This window comes from Hevea brasiliensis, chromosome 5 (genome assembly GCF_030052815.1).
Source record: "Hevea brasiliensis isolate MT/VB/25A 57/8 chromosome 5, ASM3005281v1, whole genome shotgun sequence".
In the NCBI taxonomy this organism is placed as follows: Eukaryota; Viridiplantae; Streptophyta; class Magnoliopsida; order Malpighiales; family Euphorbiaceae; genus Hevea; species Hevea brasiliensis.
In genome coordinates this window covers 10,183,771-10,210,307 of record NC_079497.1, presented here as the reverse complement: position 1 = coordinate 10,210,307, position 26,537 = coordinate 10,183,771, and the positions used below count along the sequence as shown (strand labels likewise).

General features: G+C 37.6%; 2 protein-coding genes and 1 long non-coding RNA gene across 4 annotated transcripts in view; 2 read left to right on the top strand and 1 right to left on the bottom strand.

Annotated features, from left to right (window-relative positions):
- Nucleotides 1-19,090, bottom strand: part of LOC131179898 (uncharacterized) — a 117,306-nt gene extending 98,216 nt beyond the window's left edge. Inside the window, exon 1 of the long non-coding RNA XR_009148830.1 lies at nucleotides 18,835-19,090. This is a non-coding gene — a long non-coding RNA (uncharacterized LOC131179898). The remainder of the gene's footprint in view (nucleotides 1-18,834) is intronic.
- Nucleotides 3,374-7,306, top strand: LOC110644001 (uncharacterized). 2 transcript variants are annotated; one of them, XM_021796569.2, is made up of 5 exons: nucleotides 3,374-3,593; nucleotides 4,076-5,584; nucleotides 5,692-5,795; nucleotides 6,080-6,175; nucleotides 6,681-7,306. In XM_021796569.2, exons 2-5 carry the CDS (start codon nucleotides 4,180-4,182, stop codon nucleotides 6,894-6,896), a joined length of 1,821 nt encoding a protein of 606 aa, XP_021652261.2. In that variant the 5' UTR covers nucleotides 3,374-3,593; nucleotides 4,076-4,179; the 3' UTR covers nucleotides 6,897-7,306. The 2 variants fall into 2 exon arrangements, with proteins under 2 accessions (XP_021652261.2, XP_021652264.2); XM_021796572.2 differs by lacking the exon at nucleotides 6,080-6,175 and having other exon boundaries at nucleotides 3,378-3,593.
- On the top strand, nucleotides 8,670-12,230 carry LOC110644016 (probable UDP-arabinopyranose mutase 5). Its single transcript, XM_058146960.1, has 3 exons — nucleotides 8,670-8,987; nucleotides 10,634-10,762; nucleotides 10,861-12,230. Exon 3 carries the CDS (start codon nucleotides 10,994-10,996, stop codon nucleotides 12,047-12,049), a length of 1,056 nt encoding a protein of 351 aa, XP_058002943.1. The 5' UTR covers nucleotides 8,670-8,987; nucleotides 10,634-10,762; nucleotides 10,861-10,993; the 3' UTR covers nucleotides 12,050-12,230.
- Nucleotides 19,091-26,537: the final 7,447 nt, after the last annotated feature.

Sequence of the window (26,537 nt, the reverse complement as noted above, 5' to 3'; positions counted from 1 at the left end):
GATCATATGACAGAAGTTAGTTCAAGATTGAAAGAAGTTTTCCCGTCCACCGTGAAGCTCGTTTTTCTTCCCTGAGGCTCTAACCCTCCCGCGCTTGACGAACCTGCAACCATCCCTGCCCTTTCAGGCACGGTCGACTCTTCTAAATTCCACTCAGTCTCACCACCATCAGATGGGATGTAGATATATTTTTGTGGATTTCCTCTCCTTGTGGTAGATGTAATCTTCAGAGAGAGAGCACTTCATCATCTGCTGGTTACTGTTGTGTTGTTGTATCTCAATGCCTGCATGTTATCCTGTTGTTATGCAAGTGCATTGGGGATTAGGTTGGGTTGTCATAGAAAGCCTTTGCTTCCATTGTAGCTAACGGAGAAGGAAAGGCGGCTAGTTGAAGCTTCTCACTAGGACCCAACTTGAAAGAGGTACCTGTAAGGTACAAATGGGATACCGATGAGAGCCACCTTTGCCATCATCTACCACCTTCTAGGTTGATCTGCACCGCCCTTTATTTATGGCGTGAGGTTCCTTACTTTTGTTTTAGGTTGAGATTCTATTGTTGAGTTGATGTATGCCTAGCTTTTTTCGTGCCATTCACTTTTGGTAATGACCGGTCCTACTCTGCGTTGGAAGATCTCCACGTTAAGTATGAGTGGCGGTGGCGCTGTGTTGGTTGGAGATGTTGCTAGGTCAGTTACTCTACCCGGTTCCTTCTGCTACCCTAAGCTTCTTGGGTTGGGCTACCATCCGAGAATCTAAGGTTCTTTATTGTGTTATAGGCTTAGGCCTTTGAGTTGAGGAATTGGATCTTTTTTTTTTTTTTTTTTTTTTTAAGCTAGGTTATTTTGGTGATCTTGGCTCGGGACTTTTATGTATAACCATGAGCCTTTTTATGGTCCGTTTGGTTTAACTGTTGAATACAACTGATAGCTAGTAGCTAATAGCTGTTACTGTTAGCCAATAGCTAATAACTGATAGCGGATGATAACTGTGTTTATGTTAAATGTTTGGTAAAATTATATTTAGCTGTTGTTGTTGATATGTGAAATGACTAATAAGGGTATATATTATATAATTTATTTAATTTTTAAATAAATATAAAATTATAAATTTATTACATTATATTATTTATTTTATTATTAAATTAAATATATAATTATTAAATTAAATATATAATTATTAAATTAAATATATAATTATTAAATTAAATATATAATTATTAAATTAATATATTATATTATTTAAATAAATATATAATTATTAATCTATTATATTATATCATTTATTTTATTATTGAAATAAGAAAATAATTATTTTTTAAGATAATTAAATAATTTTTAAAATATAGATAAAATAATAAAATAATTATTATTGTTAATAGAAAAATTTATAATTAATTTTAAGTTTTTAGATATAAATAAATATTTTATATTTTATGTTATTAATAAAAAATATTTTAACAAAGTTAAAATACGTTAATTAAAATGTTAAAATTACAAATAAAAAATAAAAACATTAATAATATTAATTTTCAAGTTAAATAAAAAATGATAATATAGTCAAAATAAAAAATAAAACCAAATCATTATCACCGGTGATGAAACGATCTAAAATATAGTGATACAACCGCAATTGATGGGTATCATATCGATTCTTGCCCATCGCCTATCATTTCTATTTTTTTAAGTTTGTCAAACACTATAATTTACCTGTTTGGATGTCCATCGCTATCAGCTACACCCAACAAGTAAACCAAACACCCCTTAATTTGTTGTAAACTTTTGGCCTTAGAGCTTTTTAATGAATCTCTATTTTATTTTTGAAAAAAAAAAGAAAAAACTAATATGACCAAAATTTAAAAAGAAAAAATTAAAATTATTGTCTCAAATAAAATCCCAACCAATATTCTGTCATTCCTCCTTCTTCCTCATCCACTCGCCCTCCCGCGCCCCCCCTCCTTACACAACCCCCCCCCCCCCCCCCCCCCCCCCTCTCTCTCTCTCTCTCTCTCTTCTCTCTTAACCCGATTCCCTGTCTAGCCCTTTTTTTCATTTTATTCACAATTGCATCATTCAAATTATGGTGATCTTTGGTAGTAGCAGGAAACCTAAGGGCAAGCCAGTGATTGATTAACACTTCACGAGTCCACGTTTGTGTCACATACAGATAAAGACTAGGATCATTTCTTATTTTAGCATTTTATAATTACATCGTATTAGTTAAAAACGAAAAAAAGTTTCTTTGTTTTTGTTTTAATTGTGGTTCTATTAGATAGATTCTTGATTTTTGTCCCCTAGATCTTACTAAGAGAGTAAAATTATTTTGATTTCCATTATGTATATATATGTATATTCTCTCTTTCCCTATGAACCTTTGAATCAAAGGAGTTTTGTATGGCAAATTAAAATTTAGGCAATTTATTGATATACACCGTGAAGTGCTATCCTTGAAATTTATATAACATTAATGTGAGAAAAACTCTAATATGAGATAAGTGTGTTTTTGTATGTATTTATTAGTGAGTTATTTTATTTTTTTTAGAGAAAAATGAAATTTTGTGCGATAAATTAAAGTTTAAATAACGTATTTATATATACCGTAAAGTATCATCTTTGAAATTTATCCCTTCTTATTTTTATATAACACTAATATGAAAAAAAATACTAATATGAAATAAGTGTGTTTTTTGATGTTTTTATTAGTGAGTTATTTTATTTTTATTTTTATTTTGTTTTAGAGAAGAATGCATCATAAGTTGTGGATTTTTTTTGAGATTATTTGATGAGATTTGAGAGCATGGAGTTTAATTTTGAAAAATGAAGTCTACAACCTGAACAATAAAAATATTAAGAAATTAAAATTAAATGATATATACAGAGACGAAACAAAAAGATAAAAATATTAAAGGATAGATAATAATTTTTTAAAAAATACACTAAAATTTACTGATAAAATTTTATTTTTAAGATCTATGGCAGCCATAGCCCCAAACTACAACGCGGGTCCTGCATAAAATTTTAATTTTAAGATCTTTGGGAGCCATTGCCCCATACTACAACGGGGTCTCTCCTGTATCAATATTATCAAAATTTTAAATTTTTTATATAAATAATTAATTTTATTTATTTAAAAATATAATATAATGATTTATATTTTATTTTTATATTTTCTATTTAATTAATAAAATATTTTTAATTAATAACCTTCTCCCAAAAGTTAGAGCAATTATATTAAATATAAATTATATAAAATTTAATTAGATTTTATAATTTAAATTATAACATATTAAATAATAAAATTTATTTAATATAAAATTTGTGATGAAATTGAACAAAATACGAGTAACGTCCATCAGCGGCCATCTGCGGCTGCTGCATGAGCACCATGCAGACACTGCCAGATCTATTTCTATCTCTTCTTTCCAATGCGTGTCGAAAACTATTACACCTTCTTACTAAAAATATTCGACGGACTGCCGCCTCGTTAGCAACCCCAACTACACTCTCTCACTCGCTTTCCTCTCCCCCAACATTGACCGTTATCATTGTGCGATCGATTGATGCCAAGTTACACAGCCATTGATCCTGCATAATCAGGTATACAACTATGCTTTTCCCTCTTTGTTACAAGTTTAAGCAGTAGTTGGTTCTCGCAAGCTACTGTCACTATTAAAAAAAAATTGGGAAGGGAAATTGAAGCCATCTAAGTAATTTCTTTTTCTTCTTCTTCTTCTTCTTCTTCTTCTTCCCCAAAATTGCGGCAATTCCATGTTATTTCCATAAAAATCATTTTGTATTTGTCTCTGAATCTCATCTCTTAACAATTACATGTAGGTTTGCTCAACTGGGTTAGGTCGATTATCTATGGATGAATCTTTCTTTTTGTTGGTTTTCTTGAATCTTGATTAAGTGCCAGGCTTCACTTTTATAGGATCAAAATGACTCCTTTATACCTCTTGTATATATTTCATCAGTGGATGCTTTTTTTTTTTTTTTTGCTCTTATTATCAGGACGACTTTTTTTTTTCTTATTTAGTTTTTCTCATTCTTCAGTTTTCTTTTTAATTTTTCCCTCTTAGTTTTTCTGAGCAATAAAGAAAAAGGACAGAAGCTAGGACTTGCTGTTAGATGCCTGTGGCTTCTTATGCCTTGGTTTGACATAAAGGTAAATTGATCTTAAAGAATGGAAGAACAGGCCATGGAAAGGGAGAACCAGGAATGTGAAGAAAACAGTGGAAAGATGAGCCGGATTTTAGATAAAGGGTTGGCGCTGGGAAAGAAGATGTTGATTACTGGTTTCGTCATATCATCAGCACCGGTGGTTCTTCCGCCACTTGTGGTTCTCTCAGCACTTGGGTTTGCTGTTTCTGTCCCCTATGGGCTTTTCTTAGCAAGCTATGCTTGCACTGAGAAAATTATGAGTAAATTACTTCCAAGTCCTACAACTCCTCCTCCTTTTGTGGAAGATGGTCTAACAAGAGATGGAGGAGAAGATGCAGGGTTTGGAGGAAATGTTGAAATGGAAAATGAGGAAGAAGTGCTAAAAACAAGGGGGGAGATGAGGTTTGACACAGATGAGAAGAGAAATGAGGATGAAGTGAATGTTTTGAAGGGGGAACTTTATGCTCAAAAAGGATTTGAGAAGGAGGAGAAAGAAATATTGAATAATAAGGATGAAGTTGTGGAGAAGAATGGATATGAGGAAGATGTCGATGAGGATGTAGACAAAGAGGAAGACTCATTAAAAGAGATTGAGATACAAAATGAAGGAATAAGGGAAAAGGAGAAAGAGGAACTACTGATAGGAAAAAACAAGGATGCAACAGATGAGATACAAATTGAAGGAATAAGGGAAAAGGAGAAAGAGGAACCACTGATAGAAGAAAACAATGGTGCAACGGAGGAGATATGTGGAGTTATGATAGTAATTGAGGGAAAGGAGAAAAGTGGCGGCTATACTAAAGTGGAGGAGGTGCCATTTGAAGTGACAAATGTGGCTGTAGAATTATGTCAGGGAGGAGATAATGAAGGCAAAGAATTAGTGAGTGAGACTACAGGATTGGTAGAAAAAATTAGGGATGAGGGCAAAACTGATAAAGGAGTGGACAATTACAAGCAAAGTGCAGAAGATGTCCATGGAGGTGTAGAGGAAGGGCTAAAGGAAACTGATCAAAATGTTGAAGAAACTGTAACACAGTTAGGAGACGGGAATGCTACTGACTGGGTTGGCATAGAGGCCAGGTCAATTGATCAAAAAGTAGAAGAAAAAAGTGATAAGGTAAGTTTACTTGAAAATCTAGAGGTGGAACAAATGGGAGCTACAGGAAGTGCCCCTGTTGTCCAAGGGGAGCAAGTATCTGGAAAAAGGGCTGATGATAACATTAGAGAACAGGAGAAGTCTGAAGGAAGAGCACAGGAACATATGGCTAAATATGATAAACGAAATCATGAACTCAATGGGAAGGAAATTACAGTTTCTTCAAATATAGATGTAAGAGAAATTGCAGATGGAAGTGGAATTGACTTGTTTGATGATAAATGTGCAGCTCAGCTGCAGCATTCCTCTGTAGATTATGTTACACCAGAAGGTAAAGTTCTGGAATCAACTCTGAAATGAATTGAGCCAGTTTTCTTCTTGGTCATTAGGTTAATTCCTTAGACTTTTTTATGAACTTGAATATTGATGCATCTGCAGGAAGTGAGCAACCAAGTTACAAACTCGAAGAAAATTCTGATCTCTTGGAACTCACTATTCCGTCAAGGGAACGAGAACTTGAACATGGTGGAATTTCTGATCAGGTACAAGTACAACTTGCTGCAGGTTATATCGCATATCATTTTTTTTATAATTTATTTTGTATAGTTAAATAAAAATAAAAAAGTTGAGGTTATGTGAAATGTGATGCCCATATTTTTCTATGCACAAGACTTTTCCCAAAGGATAACTTTGGACACACTCGTAAGTTTTACTTTTTTCTTAGTATCTCAACTTCTGTTTGGAGCAAAGAAGGCCCAACTTTCCCTAAGCGTTAAATAAATCTGCTCATTTTCAATATTTTACCTGCCTCTGTTTTATCTTGCAGCCCTTGCCTACGACAGTTAATTGCTTTTTCTTCCATGTTTCCTGCTCATTGATCAATTGTACCAAGCACTTGCAGCTTCTACCAATGAGCATAAGCGTGAGTTGTGACGGGAACATTAATAGTTTACTTGGCTGGATCCTATTAAAATTAAAATATTAGGGGCCAATTAATTGAGTGGTGAGTGGATAAAAAGCAAGAGGACATATTTTTGCGTTTCATGCATTACGCAGCACCATCTGAATTGGCTCTGCAATTTATTGCCTAGTGTAGATCATGCGACTTGCAACAAACTCTACAGTAAATTTTCCTTTCTAATTCAATTATTATGTTAAAAATGTAATCAAGTGATGCACGTGTAAAGATTCATGAGAAAATACAAGCAATGCTATGATGATGGCAATGTGGATACTATTGTGGGTATGAAAAGTAAAAAATCATTCAAATTAAGGTGAAGCGGGCATGTATATAGTGGCTGCAGAAACCATGTATAAGGGCAAGAGTTAAATGATAAGAGTGAAGTAACATTATGGAAGAATAGCCATTTTGCTTCTAATTGAATTATATATAACTTCTATATACTCCTTATCTTATTCTGCTGTAGGCACCTTACAGCGAGGAGATCATATGGAAACAAATTGATGCCATGCGCACAATAGTGGGATATACAGCTGCACAACAAGGGACATATACCGAGGAGCTTAAGGCTCTTTACGTTTTCACTGGAGTTGAGCCACCTGCTTCATTCAAGGATCCCTCTGATCTGGCGGAAGTTAGTGATAAACTTAGGTTTCTGATGTCCATTGTTGGAGTACAATAAAGGCCTAGTGTATCAAGAACTGGATGTCATACGTTTTGCAAGCATGTTCATATGGTTGCTATGCTAATAGTGTGAATTTTGTTGTTTGTGCAATCTGAAGGGTTTTACTTACAGAAGATGGCCTGCAATTTTCGAACACTAAAGGCTGTTGCTGTTTCTTGATGTATTTGGACATAATTTTTGCTTCTTGGAATATCCTGAGTAGACTTACTTTTGAATTTTGAGTGTATGTGTGTTGAGACACATCCAACTTATTTGATTTTACATATGAGTTGACTCTATATGCCAAGATGGCCATGAATTTTCTGAGATAGGGACACCAAACTATGTATCTGCCTTTGAAGGGGCCTGTAATTGGAATACTGGGAACAGCCTATCAAGCAAACTTCCAACATGCATTTGTTCTCTCACTTGATCCCTTTCAATGTGCTTGCTGCGTAACCTTGACTCTCCCACAGCTTGTGGCATTTCTAGATGGAATAATGCCCTTCTAAATCTTCTTAATAGTTTAGTCCTTTCCCTAAAAAATCTGCTCATTTATGGACAAAAAATTTGCAAATAGATCAGCTCTAATCTTGCCTTGTAAACATCTTGCATGACCAAGAATACAGTAATGGCATGTACATACCTGAAAAGTCATTGCATGGTTTCCTGAGGGGATTGGATTGGAAAGGCTCTAATTAAGACTAGCTGAGCTGTGGGAACTGCGAACCTATATGAGTTATATCTGTTTGGGATGGTAACTTTGTGAAGAGCTCTTCCATTGCTGATATGTTTAGAAGAGAGTTGCGAATTCATCTCAAATTATCTTTGATCAGAAGTTGAGATATATGCAAGATTAAGCATACTCTATTCATGCTATGTCCATGATGAATGTTCATGTCCTCACCAATTATACAAATGTAACTAGTGAAAATCACCTGTGGCTTAATATCAAATTTCACAATAAATTTAAATTACAAAATCAAGATTTCGTCATATAATAAAAAATACATTGAATCAAATTATTCATTTTTCATAATAAAAAATTACTATTATTTCTCATATTTTAATGAAACTTACCACTTGATCACTGTGTTTTAAAAAGTATATTATTTATTCATTATATTTTACTTTCGTTCAATTATTTAGTCATTCTGTTAAATTTTTCGTTATTTATATTATTTAAATTAATATTTAATTTCTCTATTTTAAAAAAATTAATTAATTAATTCCTATATTTTAAAAAATACTACTATTTAATCTTTACATTTTAATAAAACTATTAGTTAGTTCACATATTTTAAAAAATATATATTAATAATAATAAAATTTTTTTACGTGAATACTAAATATAAATTCACATTTTAATGAAAGGACTAAATAGTTTAACATAATTAAAATATATAGAATAAATAATATATTTTTTAAAATATTAAAATTAAATAATTAATTTTATTAAAATAAAAAAATTAAATAATAATTTACTCTTTCATAATCATTATTGAATTTATCGAATATAAGAAAATATGAGAGATTATAAATTTTAAAAATACATTAAATTATGATATTTGATTGTTTTATTTTTTTTTTAATTTTGAAAACAATAAATTTATTTTAAGGATCCGTTAATTTAAATATATAAAACATAAATATTTTTGAATTATAAAATTATTTTTTTGTATCAACCAAAAAAATCTAAAAGAGAAAAAAAAACACCAGAAATTATGAGGGTCAACCGTTATGGAGCACATGATACGTGTACCAAAGGTATTATGCTATTACTAATCAGCGCCAGAGACGGAGATAACGCAGCTCCGTCCTTTAATCTCTGAACAAAGCTTGGACCATTTCATTATCTTTCTCCGCTAATCGCCCCTTCCTTTGAATTAGAGAGAGGAGGCCACAGATGCTGATCTAGCTTATAAGTTACACTGCTATATATTGTGTGTGTGTGTGCGTATGTGTGTGTGCGTGTGTGTGTTAGATGAGTGAGCGAATGAGAACCCACCATCGTTGCCCTCCCTAGCAATCGACACTGCTGTCCTTCAACTCTGCCACTTATTCGATCTGTCCTCCTTCGCTGATCATATTATCGTCGATCTCTTCGCGGTTCCTCTCTCTCTCTCTCTCTCTATTTTGCCCCTCTTCCGAATTTTAATTGTTGAGAAGTGTGTGATGTGAACAGTGGGTTGTTTTGTGTTTCTGGTTTAAGGGAAATTCTGGGTTTCTTTTAAATGTTGGATTTTCTCATTGGATTGTGCAAGTTGTGAACTGGGTTGATATATATATATATATATATATATATATATATATATATATATATATATATATATATATATATTTTGGTTGAATTGAAGCATACCATTCAATTTTTATGATAATAAATACCTTTGGCATTTTGTTGTTTTGATTAGGAAGTTGTGCAGTTTTTTGGTCTGATTTTTTCCCTCTTGGCAGTAGGAATCAAAACTGGCTAAATGCATAATCTGATGGTTAGATCTATGGTCTAGATTGTGAAAAATCTGTAATTTTTTTAATCAGATTCCCATAGAAGTATTACCATCATGCACAAAATTACTGCATGTTTGGACTAGCTAGTTTGAATCATATGAAATCCTCTTAGGCTGAATGTCAATACGTCATGTATGGATCCAGAACCACTGAACAGTTTCTCTCCTTTTTTTTTTTGGTCGGTTTCTTTCCTAGTTCAAGTGGAAGACTGCTTTTTAGTATTCTAACACTGAAATTTAATTCCTTTGATTTTCTTCGAACTAACACCAATTGAATATTTGTTTATGTTTCAGTTACCGTTGAGTAAGTGAATCAATAGTTTATCTGCTTCCATTATCCTCCCTGGTCTAACAAGCTGTGAATTCAATTAGTGTTGGATAGACTTATCTTTCTTCATCATCAAAAATTTCATTTCTTACCTTTTGTTTATTTGGATAAATTATCCCTCAGCCAATGAGCACTCGAATTTTTTGCTGCAAATTCTCAAACAACAGTGCATTGTCACTCTGGAACTTTAAGAACTCAAAGTCCTATTGAGTTGATGGGTTAGCAACACTTGGCCACAAGAACTGTGTTATAGACACGCATATTAGATTTTTAATTATTCTTGGAGTTAGGCTGCATTTTATTTTGTTAATTATATATTTGGATTCCTTTGTTTGTTTTCCATGTTGCCTCAGGTGCACTCAATAGAGTGTTTTAAAAGGAAGGGCTCATTGGTAGGTGATGGTGCCAAGTTCTTGGACTGGTCTTTTTTTTATTCAAAAAGCAATCTGATCTTGTATCTTATGTATTTTTTTTTTTTTTTTGCCATGGTCATTCTATACATTTCACATCAATATGTCTGTTGATCACCTAGCTCTCCCATATATCATCATGTTATGAATCGCTTCTTTTCATCTTTTACACAAGGCATTGTGACTTTCTCCTCTTCTTTTATTCTAACATAAGCCGAAGATTTTTGTATCAATTCAAATTCAGACTCCTCTTCCTTTTTTCCGAATAAATTTTGACCTAACCAGACATAAAAATGATATTGACATAAGTAATATTTTCATTTTTTCATCAAGGATTAAGACTTCATGATTCAGAACTGACATATATACAAATCTGTTGCACTTCGATGTTCTAGTCTTACTCTCATTCTTACTTCTAATGACCTTTTACCTTAATTTATTTATTTTAATTTTTTGTTTGGTCTTCTAAAATATACTTGTAGTAATGTTGATTTTCATGTTGAACAGAGAACTTTTAAAGCTGGAAAGCTGAACAAGAAATTCAGAATCTGTCCATGGCAACTGGCTAAGATGAAATCCTTTCAGTTATCCAGGTGCTTAATATCCAGCATGTTCTCACTCTTGTCCTTCCTAACAGTAAGTCATATTTGAAAACTTTTCATCCTATCATTCGAGGAATTTTTTGGCTGAGTTCTAGTTAATTTTCTTTTGACATGTTACTTTTCTCTTGATAGGGTGTTCTGAGAAATTCTAAGAAATAATTGTGCGAGCCTAGTCAATTGCATTTTGGGCTAAAAACAGAAACATCTTTTTCGGAGGCAAAACAAATTCTTGGATTTGAATTATTTCTTCTTATATTTTGGGAAGATGTCTGTAGTTAACATCAAGGACAGTGATGTTGATATTGTAATAGGGGCACTCAACTCAGACCTGACATCATTCATGAATGAATGGAGACCGATATTCTCACGATTCCACTTGATAATTGTGAAAGACCCTGACCTCAATGAGGAACTCAAGATACCAGAAGGATTTAATGTGGATGTCTATACCAAGTCTCATATGGATCGTGCAGTGGGTTCTTCCACTTCTATTCTCTTCTCTGGATATTCATGCAGATATTTTGGCTTTCTCGTATCTCGAAAAAAGTACATTGTTTCAATTGATGATGACTGCATTCCAGCCAAGGATGAAAGAGGTTTCTTAATAGATGCTGTGGACCAGCATATTATGAACTTGACAACTCCAGCTACCCCTTTCTTCTTTAATACACTCTATGACCCTTATCGTGAGGGAGCAGATTTTGTTCGTGGATACCCATTTGGCCTTCGAAATGGGGTTACATGTGCTTTGTCTTGCGGACTGTGGCTTAATTTAGCTGACTTCGATGCGCCTACACAAGCCCTGAAGCCAGGACAGAGGAATTCTCGATATGTTGATGCGGTGATGACTGTTCCAGCAAGGGCCATGATGCCCATCAGTGGAATCAACATTGCTTTTGATCGTGAAATGGTGGGCCCTACTTTGTTACCAGCTTTGAGGTTAGCTGGGGAAGGAAAGCTGAGATGGGAAACAATGGAAGATATATGGAGTGGAATGTGTGTTAAGGTTGTATGTGATCACCTTGGGCTTGGTGTGAAAAGTGGGCTGCCTTATGTATGGAGAAAAGAGAGAGGTAATGCCATAGAGAGCTTGAAAAAAGAGTGGGAAGGGGTGAAGCTAATGGAGGAAGTTGTCCCTTTCTTTCAGTCAGTGAGGTTGCCACGAACAGCAGCCACTGCAGAAGATTGTGTGGTTGAGATCGCAACGGCATTGAAGCAACAGTTGGGAATATTAGATCCTGTTTTTGCTTCTGCTGCTGATGCCATGTCGGACTGGGTCAAACTTTGGAAGGCCCTTGGGTCTGGTTCCTCTCCAGTGTAGGAGTTGGTTTTGGATTTATAACTCTTTTAAGCTTTCAATTCATTCCATTAGCTTGCATTTCGTTTAAAAGTTCTTATTGGTTACTAACTTATACCCTATAATATACCATGCGGTGTTGAGGCTGGAATAAAAGATGCTTTGGTTCATTCACGACTGGACCAGCATTGTATGATTATTTTCATTTCCTTAACCATAGCATTTGAAAAATGTCGAAGAAACCAGCACTTTTCTTTTGCTCTTAGCTGTGAATTTTCCATACAAAGTCTCTGCTACCGTTAACGTGTGATGTGGAATGGGAAATACCCATAAAAGTTGAACCTTTGGATTCTTGCCAATCTCCTCTAATGTTTTCTTGTGTATTTTCTTCCAGTTGTTCGGCTGTGGTATGTCCATCAAGAGTTTCAGAACAAACACAAACGCAATGGATTCATCATGTGAGAATCATCGCATAGATAGTGTGCTATCACGTTAGCTTTAAGATCCCATTGTTGTCGGCATATATGCATATAGATTGAAATTGATCAAATTTGGATTTAATCAGAATCGTCTCCGATTGAATTGAAATCAGATTAGATTGATTTTGATTTTAATCAATTCAATCCGATTTTAGATAAAAACTTAATTTTTTTATCTTAAAAAAATAATAATTTTAAAATAATTTTGATGACCAGATTTGATCAAATCGAATTGATATGAAATTAATCCAAATAAAAATTGATCGTGTACTTGTGTTTTGCCTCAAGCTCTTCAAACCAAAGAAAAAAAAATAATTGAAGGAACCCTCCTTAGAATCGAAACATCTAATTTAATTATAATTTCAACCCACTAAAAATCTATTTAGAATTATTATTGAAATTACTATTTAGAAAATCACTTTTTAAATATACTGATTAAAGAGTATTAAAAACACTGAAATAATAAAATAATTTTTTTTAATTACTTTTTTTCATATCATTTAAAATAATATTTTTATTAAAAAAAAAATATTTTAACCCCCTAAACTCGATATGAAACCGGCACTGAATCAGTGGAACATTACCTTATTTTTGAAAAAGCTTCAGACGCTCCATCCCAATATGGAAATGGTGTAAAAGTACAAGCACGAAGTCCACTTCACTGACTACAATTCCACTGTCACTTCCCAATCCATTTCAAAAGGAATGCAATCATTCAGTTGCATCTCTTACCATTAGCATCGGCATTTTCTGTTCTCGTCATACATCTCCCCGAAACATCTACGACTAGAAATTCTTTCCTTTGGATTTCATCCTTGAATCTTTTCTGTCTTCTGATTATTTTAGTGGATTTCAAGCTTAATGTTTTTGCATCTCTTTTAAGTCTTCATATGTTTATTTACTTTTAGACTTCATGACATAGTAACAAATAGGAACTTTGATGAATGCAAATATGTACAGGGAATGAAGATGGCAAGCATGATGTTTCTTATTGAACCATTTCGATTTGTGTTATAAGACCTGACCTTTCATTATGATTTTGAACGTGTTTGACATATCTGTCTCTCATAATTTGGCAAGCATGCTCTTGAGTTGCTTCTATGCTTCTATGCTCCTTTGTTGCTTTTGTGCTCCTTTGTTGCTTCACGCGTTGCCTCACTTGAGAGTCGAGACCTTCTGTCGTAGAAGTTGTGTGTTACTACGCTGCTTTTGTTGCCAGATCTCTTCATTTGTTTGTGTTAATTGATTTTGATTGTGAATTTGTGGTTCTAATTAAAATAATAAATGGATTTGTGATTGTAGATTTGTTGAATTTTTTACTAGAACGGGTCATTAACTTTAGTTTTCAGATTTGATTTTGTATTTGCTTGTCTTTGAAATTTTGTTGTTTTGGCTTGTTTCACTTGCTGGGTGGGTGCCTGAAGGTTGTACTAGGGAGAGAATTGAAACGACATTGTTATTTGTTGGCATGCTGTTCAAAATCAATGAATCAAACCGAAATTCAGTTTGATTTAATTTTTCTATCATTTCAATTTGGTTTGGTTTTCATTTTATAAAATTTTAATATTTCAAATTTTAGGAATTTGAAATTGAACCAGCTGATTGAATATTCAGATTGCTTTTTAGGTGTCACTTTCCCTCATTATGAGCGGTTGTTACCATTCGCATACCTTAGCCACTAAATAAAGATTAAATTCAAGAATTTTACAATAATACGAAATATTTTATTTCTTGTAATCATCATTCAAAATCACTTGATTTTATGAGTTATTTCAAAAAAACTCAATTTTATTATTTTTTTTTAACTCATTGGGTATCATTAAAGTCACCGTGATCGATTATTGCAAGTTTCCATATTGAAATGGGCTAATTTTCACTTACAATGTTTTCTCAGCATCATCGTTCAATTGCAATTTTTTTTTTAAACTCAAAATTTTCTCAATTTCAATATTAAGTTTCTCTTACTTGCAATTATAGGTTTATAGGTTACACACACATATATTTATTGTAACACCCTTAATTTTTAAATTTATTATTTTGTGGGTAAATATTAATATTTTATTTTATTTAAATTTTAAGAAATTATTTGAAAATTTTCAAATTTTAGAAATCGGATTCGATTTTTGAAAAATATAAAACTTTGAGGATTTTTTAAAAATTAATTTAAGGACCACGTGACAAAACTAAAATATATTTGGACTCTACGAAATTTTCTGAGTTTTTTAGAATTTTTTCAGAATTTTTTAGTCTCGTTTTTGGTCCCAAGGTAGAGTAAAAATTTAAAATTTTGTATTTTGAATCGGACCTGCAGAATTGAACCAGACCGGATCGGACTGACCTTTCTTTTTCTTCTTCCTCCTCCCTCGCGCCCCCGACATCTCCTCTCTCTCCCATTTTCTCTCTCCTCTCACCTCTCCTCGCCTCGCCTCGCCGCTGCCACCCCAGCCCTCTCCACTCGCCAACACGCCGCCCCAACACCGCCCCACCGCCGTCCGACGCTCTAGGCGGCTGGAAACGACGTGCGAAGTTCCCCCTGAGCGCACGTGACATTTCAGCTTTCCAGCCAAAATTCGGCCGATCCGGCCACCGTTTGGGCCCGGTCTTGTGCTAAAATACATCTACACCTCGAGAGCTTTCTATAGACATCAAGAACACCGAAATCCATCAAGCGGTTAGCCCAATTTTTATCCCCGAAAATTTTAGCCCATTTCGACTTTTGGGCTAGATTTCTCACAAACCGTGAACCCCACGAGAAAACCGAGAGTACCAGAGCGCTCCACTCGTCGAAAGTTTCGCAGTAATATAAATTTCAAAATTTTCCGATACAGTTTTTCAGTGGGTCCCACAAAATTTTGTAGTGTTTTTCCTAGTACTAAATGAGCTTAGAAAATTTCGTAAAAATTATATACTAACCCCCGTGTTGTGGACTTCGCATAGGTATCTTCAATTTACAGAAATTCCACAGTTGCTCGGATCGGTAATTTCAGGCCCGGATAGACAGGCTACCGAAAAAGCCTTGGAATTGGATCGAAATTTTGGCTACCCCACCATTGCCAGACGTCCCGAGCGTGTCCCCGGGGTTAGAATCAGCATAGGTAAACCCGAACCTTATTTTTTTCTTAATTATCTAGTGCTTGAATGGGATTAAAAATCCATAAAATATTCGTGGTAGCTTAGAAAATTATAATTCCTTTTGCATTAGCTTAGTAATAATGCTAAAGACCGCGGGGTAAATTTTTAGAATTTTTAGAACTCATATGGGTAGTTTTTGCAAAAGAGTTAAATTATAAGGACTAAACTGTAATTTTACATATTGTGATTGATGACTGTTTGAATGGGCCCAGGAGGGGCTGTGTGATGTGATTGAGTTCTGGGTGTATAGTTTGTGGATATAGAAGTGCGTTTTAAGCCCTTTTGCAGGTTGAGTAGGTCCTAGGTATAGGGGAGACTCTGTCAGATTTTCGGCACGACTTAGGACATCTTTGGTCTTTTTTCAGTTTGTATTGAGTAAAATGTATTAAATAATTGTAATAAAATTATCAGGTGAGCCGGGACAGCCTTTCTCCTCCGCCCAGCCACCTTAGTGACTGCGGTTAAATCTGTGAGTAAAATATTAATTTTAATTGTAATTTCGATATTATTATATGTTCAAGCATGCACATGCATCACTTATAAATATGTATCTATATAGTTAAACACTAGGCACATTTTATGTTGCATTCATAATTGTTGAAATGCCATAGATGTTGTTTGTGGTAATTTGGAGTAGTGTGTGTGCGTGGCGTGCGTGTGATATGGTATTGGATATGGACAGGACGGGTAGACACGGCTTGAGAGACACTCTCTGGGACCCGGTCCTTCATGGTAGACACGGCTTGAGAGATTTGCTGGAACCCCGTATTTAGTTTATTAAGCGAAAGTCTGGCTTGAGACCTTCGCTGGCAGAGGTTGGATTAAGAGAGCTGTATAGGGAATCAGCTCCCATATATGTATTGTTTAACAATGTTAGGTGTGTGAGTGCTCCAAATTGCCTTTTTTATGTGTTTTGTATGAAATCTATGATGATATTGCATTTCACTCCACAAGGTGCATTAGCTTTAGATAGCTATAGAGATTATGGTTAAAATTAGTATTTTATTCTCTGAGTCGAACGCTCACTCCTATTCACCTTATTTTTCCAGGATATAGGAGATTTCTTGTTGAGTTCTAACCTGCCTCTCTCCCTCGCACGTCGTCTATTAATGTTTGTATAATTCTGTTAACTCCTAGAATTCCGCATGTGTTAGAAATATTTATTTGATTTGAGTCTGTAATATAATTACCATGTTGGACCTGTAAACTTATTAAACTTATTTTTATGGCATTATGATTATATGGAGGGTGTGCTGAGCTCTCCAGATGTTTATATATTGTGTTTACAGGTCGGGTGAGTCAAAAACTCCCCATTAAATGATCCATTTTATGGCCGGACTCTGTCTGGTTGAATTCTTGAAATTGGGCCCAAATGGGCCTTAGAGTTGGGTTGAGGAATAGTTAGGCTTACTACGGGCTTCGAGGGCTTTAGGCTAGCCTATGTCCTAGTGCCGATCCAGCCCATAGGTTGGTTCGTGACATATATATATATATATATATATATATATATATATATATATATATATATATATATATATCATGACCCAACCTATATATATATTTCTCTCTTTTCACATCTCTCATAATTTCATATTTTTCTAATAAAAATTTAATAAATTTTAAATATTTACACTAATCACATTATGTAATATCCTAGAAATTTAAGAAATATATTGTCACGACCCAACCTATGGGCCGGACCGACACTAGGACCTGGGCTAGCCTAAAGCCCCCGAGGCCCGTAGTAAGCCTTAACTATTCATTTACCCAACTCTAAGGCCCATTTGGGCCCAATTTCAAGAAAATAACCGGACAGAGTCCGGCCATAAAATGGACCTACCAACACACCCGACCTGTAAACACAATAAACAATCCATTGGGGAGCTCAGCTCACCCTCCACATACTCATATCATCATAATGATAAATGGGAGCTCAGCTCCCTCATCCAGTCCATCAAACATGCATATAATAATTTTACAGGTCCACAATAATAATTTAGTTTACAGACCCAAATCAAATAAACATTTCTAACACATGCGGAAATTCTAGGAGTAAATAAAATTACACAAATATTGATAAACAACCTGCGAGGAAAGGAAGCAGGTTAACCTCAAAAATATCCTCCTGTGGCCTGGAAAAATATTGAACAGGAGTGAGCGTTCGACTCAGAGAGTAAAATATCAATTTTAACCATAATCTCTATAACTATCTAAAACTAATGCACCCTGTAGAGTGAAATGCAACATCAACAACATTTTCACATCATAACATCAAAAAGGTAAATTTGGAGCACTCACGCACCCTGTAACATCAATCATAATATATGGGAGCTGATCCCCTATACAGCTCTCTTAAATCCAACCTGGTGCCAGCGAAGAACTCAGCTCGGACTTCCACTTAATAACCAAATCGGGGTCCCAGCGAAGAACTCAAGCCGTGTCTACCCCGAAGGACCGGGTCCCAGCGAAGATCTCAAGCCGTGTCTACCCGTCCTATCCATAGTCCACACCACATCACACGCACGCAAACGCACGCACACTGCTCCAAATTACCACAACAACATCCATGGCACGCTAACAGTTATGAATGCAACATAAATCGTGCCTAGAGTTTAACTACATAAATATATGCATATAAGTGATGCATGGGCATACTTGAACATATAATAATATCGAAATTACAATTAAAATTAATATTTTACTCACAGACTTGACGACAATCATCGTGGCGGTGGCGGAGGAAGAAGGTCATCCTCGCTCACCGACAATTTTATTACATTCATTTAATAAATTTGACTGTATACAAACAAAGAAAAGACCAATACGTCCTAAGTCGTAGAAAATCGAGTCTCCCTATACCTAGGACCTACCCAACTCGCAAAGGGCTCAAAACACACTTCTATATTCACAATCCATATGTCCACAACTCAATCACATCACACAGCCCCTCCTGGGCCCACCAAATCAATCATCCATCATAACATGTAAAATTTCAATTTAGTCCCTATAATTGACCATTTTTGCAAAAACTGCCCAAATAAGCTCTAAAAATTCTAAAACTTTGCCCCGCTGTCCTTAGCAATATTACTAAGCTATTGCAAAAAGAATCATAATTTTCTAAGCTACCACGAATATTTTATGGATTTTTAATCCTATTTAAGCACTAGAAAATTACGAAAAAGTAAGGTTCGGGTTTACCTTTGCCAATTCCGACTTCGGGAACGCGCTCGGGACGTCTGACAATGGGGGGCTAGCCAAAACCTCGGTCCAATTCGGAGACTTTTCCGGTAACGGGTCTGTCTGGCCGAAATTTCGCAGACCCGGTCAACTGTCGAATTTTCGCGAATCGAGGATACCTACACGAAGCCCATAACACGGGGGTTAGTACATAAATTTTTCAGAATTTTCTAAGCTCATTAAATGCTCGGAAAAACACTGCGAAGTTTCGTGGGACCCACCGAAAAACGGTGTCGGAAAAATTTGAAATTTATGTCTCCGCGAAGCTCTCGACGAGTGGAGCGTGCTGGTACCCTCGGTTTTCTCGTGGGATTCACGATTTTCGAGAAATCTAGCCCAAAAGTCGAAATGGGCTAAAAACTTCCCGAGCAAAAATTGGACAAACCGCTCGATGGATTTCGGCGTTCTTGGTGTCTATGGAAAGCTCTCGCCGAGTAGATGATTTTAGACACAAGACCCCGTCCAATTGGTGGCCGGATCGGCCGAATTTTGGCCGGGGAAGCCAAAACGTCGCGCGCGCGAGGGAGGGAGATCGCGCGCGTTTTCCGGCAGTTTGGGGGGGCGGCCGGCTGGCTGGGGAGGCTGGGTGGCGGCGCCGGTCGGCTGGGGTGGCAGGGGGAGGTGGCTGGCCGGCGGCAGGGGAGGGAGGAGAGAGAAAAGAGAGAGAAAAGGAAGAGGGAACGACGCGCGCGGGAGGAAGAAAAAGGGAAGGGAGCCGGTCCGATTCGATCGGTCCGATCCGGTCCGGTTCGATTTGGTCGGTTCGATTCGAAATACAAAATTTTGAATTCTTACTCTGCCTCGGGACCGAAAACGAGGTCCAAAAATTCCGAAAAAAAATTCCAAAAAACTCAGAAAAATACGTAGACTCCAAATATATTTTTAGTTTTGCCACGTGGTCTTTAAATTAATTTTTAAAAATCATCAAAGTTTATATTTTCGGAAAATCGAACCCGATTTTTAAAATCCAAAAAATCTCAAAAAAATTCCTAAAATTTAAATAAAATTAAAATACAAAAAATGCTCATAAATTTAAAATTTTTTGGGGTGTTACATTCTTCCCCCCTTACAGAAAATTTGTCCTCGAATTTTACACAAGGCAGAATAAAGCACATTATTATACATTGAACAGATAAGGGTACTTGCTACGCATGTTCCGTTCTGACTCCCAGGTGCACTCTTCCACTGACTGACTCCTCCACAAAACCTTAACCATAGGGATCTGTTTTGATCTCAGCTGTCTCACTTAGTAGTCCACTATGGCTACAGGCTGCTCCTCAAATGTCAAGTTCTCTTTTAGCTCTATCACATCTGGCTGCAGTACATGAGAAGGATCGAGAATGTATTTCCTGAGCATGGAGATGTGAAACACGGGATGAACGTGAGAGAGGTTGGGTGGTAGCTCCAACTGGTAGGCGACTGCTCCAACTCTATCAGTAACCTCAAAAGGTCCGATATACCGAGGTGCCAACTTGCCCTTCTTTCCAAATCTCATGACTCCCTTCATTGGAGAAACCTTCAGGAATACATAGTCGCCTACTGCAAACTCCACATCCCTCTGCCTGGGGTCTGCATAACTCTTCTGCCTATTGAAAGCTGTTTTCAATCGTTCCCTGATTAAGGGAACCATCTCTGATGTGTACTGCACTAGGTCTACATCATGCACCTTCGCTTCCCCCATTTCTGTCCAACACAGAGGAGACCTACACTTTCTTCCATATAGTGCCTCATATGGTGCCATCCCTATGCTGGATTGATAACTGTTGTTGTAGGCAAACTCCACCAAAGCTAACTGCTCATCCCATTGACCTCCAAAATCCAAAACACTCATGCGAAGCATGTCTTCCAGTGTTTGGATTGTCCTTTCGGACTGTTCGTCTGTCTGAGGGTGGAAAGCCGTACTGAAGTTCAACTGTGTGCCAAGTGCCTCCTGCAACTTTCTCCAAAATCGAAAAGTGAACTGGGGCCCTCTGTCAGATATTATGGAAGTCGGAACTCTATGCAATCTGACTATTTCTCGAATGTAGAGTCGGGCGTACTGTGCCACAGAATATGTAGTCTTCACAGGTAAGAAGTGAGCTGATTTGGTCAAGCGGTCTACAATTACCCATATCGAATCATATCCTCGCGTGGTACGAGGCAACCCAGTCACAAAATCCATGGTGATCATTTCCCACTTCCATTCTGGGATAGGGAGCTCTTACAGCTTCCCTGACGGTCTCTGGTGTTCAAACTTCACCTTCTGACAAGTCAAGCACTTGGACACAAAGTCTGCTATGTCTCTCTTCATACCATTCCACCAGTAGCTATCTTTCACATCATGGTACATCTTGGTGGAGCCTGGGTGGACATTGTACAGTGTATAGTGTGCCTCTCGCATGATTTTATTTCTGAGATTGTCCACATCGGGCACACATATCCTAGAACCTTGCACTAGGGCGCCATCATTGGCAAATCCAAACTCACCACCTTCACCTTGCTGTACTCTTTCTATGATCTTCATCAATTGTTGGTCTCTGTGCTGGGAAACTCTAACTCTGTCCCTCAAGTCTGGCCTCACTGAAAAGTGAGCCAACAATACCCCCTCATCTGAAAGATCTAGGATTAAACCTTGATCCATCAACTCATATACCTCCTGAATCAATGGTCTCTTCTCTACTGAAATGTGCGCCAAACTGCCAGAAGATTTTCTGCTCAAGGCATCTGCCACAACATTGGCCTTTCCAGGGTGGTACTGGATGGTGTAATCATAGTCTTTCAGAAGCTCCATCCATCTCCTCTGTCTCAAGTTTAAATCCCTCTGTTGGAAGATGTACTTCAAGCTCTTGTGGTCGGTGTATATCTCGCACACTTCACCATACAGATAGTGTCTCCAGATCTTTAGTGCAAAGATTACAGCCACCATTTCCAAATCATGGGTGGGGTAGTTCTGCTCATGTCTCTTCAGCTGCCTTGAAGCATAAGCCACTACCTTTCCATTCTGCATCAAAACACACCGTAGGCTAACTCTGGAGGCGTCACAATACACGGTGTATCCTTCACCACTCACAGGTAGTGTCAACACAGGGGCAGTGGTTAGACACTCCTTAAGCTTCTGGAAACTCACCTCACAGTCATCTGTCCAAATGAATGGAACATTCTTCCTGGTCAACTTAGTTAGGGGAGCCGCTATCCTGGAGAAATCTTGTACAAAACGCCTATAGTAGCCAGCTAAACCCAGAAAACTTCGCACCTTAGTGATTGTTGTAGGCCTAAGCCAATCAGTTACAGCTTCAATTTTCTTGGGATCTACTTGAATACCATCACTAGAAACCACATGTCCCAAGAATGAGATGCTTTCTAGCCAAAATTCACATTTTGAAAATTTGGCATATAGTTGGTGCTCCCTCAAAGTCTGCAACACCATTCTCAAGTGCCACACGTGTTCTTCCTCGGTCTGAGAGTATACCAAAATGTCATCTATGAATACGATGACAAAACGGTCCAAAAATGGCTTGAACACCCTGTTCATCAAGTCCATGAAGGCTGCTGGTGCATTAATGAGTCCAAAAGACATTACCAAGAACTCATAATGACCATATCTTGTTCTGAATGCCGTTTTGGACACGTCCTCATTCCTGATTCTCAATTGATGGTAGCCTGATCGCAGGTCTATTTTGGAAAAGAATCTAGCCCCTTGGAGCTGATCAAACAAATCATCGATCCGAGGAAGTGGATACTTGTTCTTCACAGTCACCTTGTTCAGCTGTCTGTAGTCGATACACAACCTCAATGACCCATCCTTCTTTCTCACAAATAGAACAGGAGCGCCCCAAGGTGAAGTGCTCGAACGTATAAAACCCTTGTCCAAAAGCTCCTGTAGTTGCTCCTTTAACTCTTTCAGTTCTGCTGGTGCCATCCTGTAAGGTGGCATGGATATGGGGTTTGTACCCGGCACAACATTAATGCAAAACTCTATTTCCCTTCCTGGTGGCAACCCTGGAAGCTCCTCTGTGAAGACATCCATAAATTCTCTGACAACAGGAACATTTTCCATGCTGACACCTTCTACAAATGTATCTCTCACCAATGCCAAATACCCTTGGCATCCACGCCTCAACATTTTTCTGGCACTAATTGCTGACACCAAGTTATATGGAGCTACGCTCCTGTCACCATCAAAGCTAAACTCTTCCACACCAGGTATGTGGAAATACACCTTTTTGTTCCTGCAGTCTAAGGTGGCATAATGAGTTGCCAACCAATCCATCCCCAAAATTACATCAAAGTCCATTACTGGTAGAGGAACCAAGTCTGCTGGGAGGATCTTTCCATTCACTACTACTGGGCTACCCAGAAAAACCATATCTACATCTATGTTGTCACTAAGTGGGGTAGCTACCGACAAAGGGCATTCTAAAGTTGTAGGGTTTCTACCCAACCTCATGGCAAACACAGGGGAGACAAATGAGTGCGTAGCACCCAGATCTATCAAAACACGAGCCTCATAGGAATGACTGGAAGAATACACGCCACAACTGCATTTGAAGCTTGAGCATCTTGGTGGGTCAGGGTGAAAACCCGAGCTTGACCCTACCCGAGTGGCGTAACCACGACATCGACTTCTACCTCTGACCGCCTCCAAATCCACGTCCCACTTGTCCTCGGCCTGTTGGCCATCGAATCGACGCCGCCATGCCGAAGCACCGGATACAATCGCCGAGGAACATTTGCAACAGAACCACTGTGACCCCATCCGTGGCTCGTGAACACGGGGCATTCCCTAGCAAAGTGACTGGTTGGCCACACCAAGCATACTCTGAACCCATCAAACAAGGTCTGAATGTCCTCTTCCACACTTTGTGCACAAGGTGCCAAAGAGGATCTGAACGAGCAGCCGAATCGCTGTACTCGAATGTTACCAGCTTTGGATCCGTACCGGTGCGAACCCTCGGGATTTGTGTCTAAAACCACTCCTCTTATTCCTGCTTCTTCCTCTGTAAGTGGTTTGGCCACCACTATCCGTAGTACCCATGTGGGGAACACCTGAAGAACCCTCTGCTCTGTTTTTCTTTGCTCTTCCGCTGTCATCCACAGCATAGCTAATCTCAATCTGTCTGGCTCGATTAACCACCACATCAAAAGACTGATCAGACATCATGGCCAGGTTCGCATACCTCCTGTCAAGCCCCTTTAGGAATCTTTTCACCTTCATAGTCTCTGTAGATACTGCTGTAGGGGCATATCTGCTCAATTCCAGAAATTCTGTAGCATATTCATCTACTGCACCGCCATTCTGTCTTAAGGCCTCAAAGGCCCACTGTTTCTGATCTCTGAAGCTTTCTGGCACAAACCGATTGATGAAAAGTTCCACAAACTGAGCCCATGACAAACCCTCCATCCGAGGTAACACGTAGTCATTCATCCATTGTCTAGGCATAGGCCCCATGACATGCTGCATACACTCTATCAGTCTTCTATCACCAATCGTAATTGCATTCTGCACACTGCAGGAATCCAAAAACTGATATGCATCGTCTGACACATCATAAGTACTAGGCACCAACTTCTTGAAATTGATTATCTGTTTGTAAGGTTCTCCTCTTGGTGCGGTGGACTGCTGCTGCTGTGGAGGGTGGACCATATATTGTGCCATCATATCGATGGTTCTCTGCAACCCAGCGAGAGTAGCTGCCATGGGGTCCATGGGACCCTGTGCCATAAAAGATCGATCTCAGACGGGGTGGCTGCTCCTCTACTTGAGCAGCTCTAGGCCTCCTACCCCACCTCCTCGGGGCAGGCGCCTCATCCTGTGCCGACACCTCGTCAGGCACATCTGGTTCTTGTGCAGTGGCAGCTCTCCTGCTTCTACGCATTTTCCTGAAATTCAGCAGCATTAGCCCAAAAAATTCAAAACTGTACATTACATAGTTCTATAGACTCATATTTATACACAATATATGGAGCAGAAACTAGAAGCAAAGATGACAATGCAAGACGAATGTGGACCCTATTTTTCCGCATGTGACTCCTAGTAGACTCTTCCCAACACTTTAGACAAACATTCCCTAAGAATCTGGAACCAGGCTCTGATACCACATTTGTCATGACCCAACCTATGGGCCGGACCGGCACTAGGACCTGGGCTAGCCTAAAGCCCCCGAGGCTCATAGTAAGCCTTAACTATTCATTTACCCAACTCTAAGGCCCATTTGGGCCCAATTTCAAGAAACCAACCGGACAGAGTCCGGCCATAAAATAGACCTACCAACGGGGAGTTTTTGACTCACCCGACCTGTAAACACAATAAACAATCCATTGGGGAGCTCAGCTCACCCTCCACATACTCATATCATCATAATGATAAATGGGAGCTCAGCTCCCTCATCCAGTCCATCAAACATGCATATAATAATTTTACAGGTCCACAATAATAATTTAGTTTACAGACCCAAATCAAATAAACATTTCTAACACATGCGAAAATTCTAGAAGTAAATAAAATTACACAAATATTGATAAACAACCTGCGAGGAAAGGAAGCAGGTTAACCTCAAAAATATCCTCCTGTGGCCTGGAAAAATATTGAACAGGAGTGAGCGTTCGACTCAGAGAGTAAAATATCAATTTTAACCATAATCTCTATAACTATCTAAAACTAATGCACCCTGTAGAGTGAAATGCAACTTCAACAACATTTTCACATCATAACATCAAAAAGGTAAATTTGGAGCACTCACGCACCCTGTAACATCAATCATAATATATGGGAGCTGATCCCCTATACAGCTCTCTTAAATCCAACACAGTGCGTGAAGAACTCAGCTCGGACTTCCACTTAATAACCAAATCGGGGTCCCAGCGAAGAACTCAAGTCGTGTCTACCCCGAAGGACTGGGTCCCAGCGAAGATCTCAAGCCGTGTCTACCCGTCCTATCCATAGTCCACACCACATCACACGCACGCAAACGCACGCACACTGCTCTAAATTACCACAACAACATCCATGGCACACTAACAGTTATGAATGCAACATAAATCGTGCCTAGAGTTTAACTACATAAATATATGCATATAAGTGATGCATGGGCATGCTTGAACATATAATAATATCGAAATTACAATTAAAATTAATATTTCTTGTGACTTGACGACAATCATCATGGCGGTGGGCGGAGAAGAAGGCATCGGCTCACTTGACAATTTTATTACAATCATTTAATAAATTTGACTTAATACAAACAAAGAAAAAGACCAATACGTCCTAAGTCGTGCCGAAAATCCGGCAGAGTCTCCCCTATACCTAGGACCTACCCAACCTGCAAAAGGGCTCAAAACACACTTCTATATTCACAATCCATATGTCCACAACTCAATCACATCACACAGCCCCTCCTGGGCCCACCAAATCAATCATCCATCACAACATGTAAAATTTCAATTTAGTCCCTAAAATTGACCATTTTTGCAAAAACTGCCCAAATAAGCTCTAAAAATTTTAAAACTTTGCCCCGCTGTCCTTAACAATATTACTAAGCTATTGCAAAAAGAATCATAATTTTCTAAGCTACTACGAATATTTTATGGATTTTTAATCCTATTTAAGCACTAGAAAATTACGAAAAAGTAAGGTTCGGGTTTACCTTTGCCAATTCCGACTTCGGGAACGCGCTCGGGACGTCTGA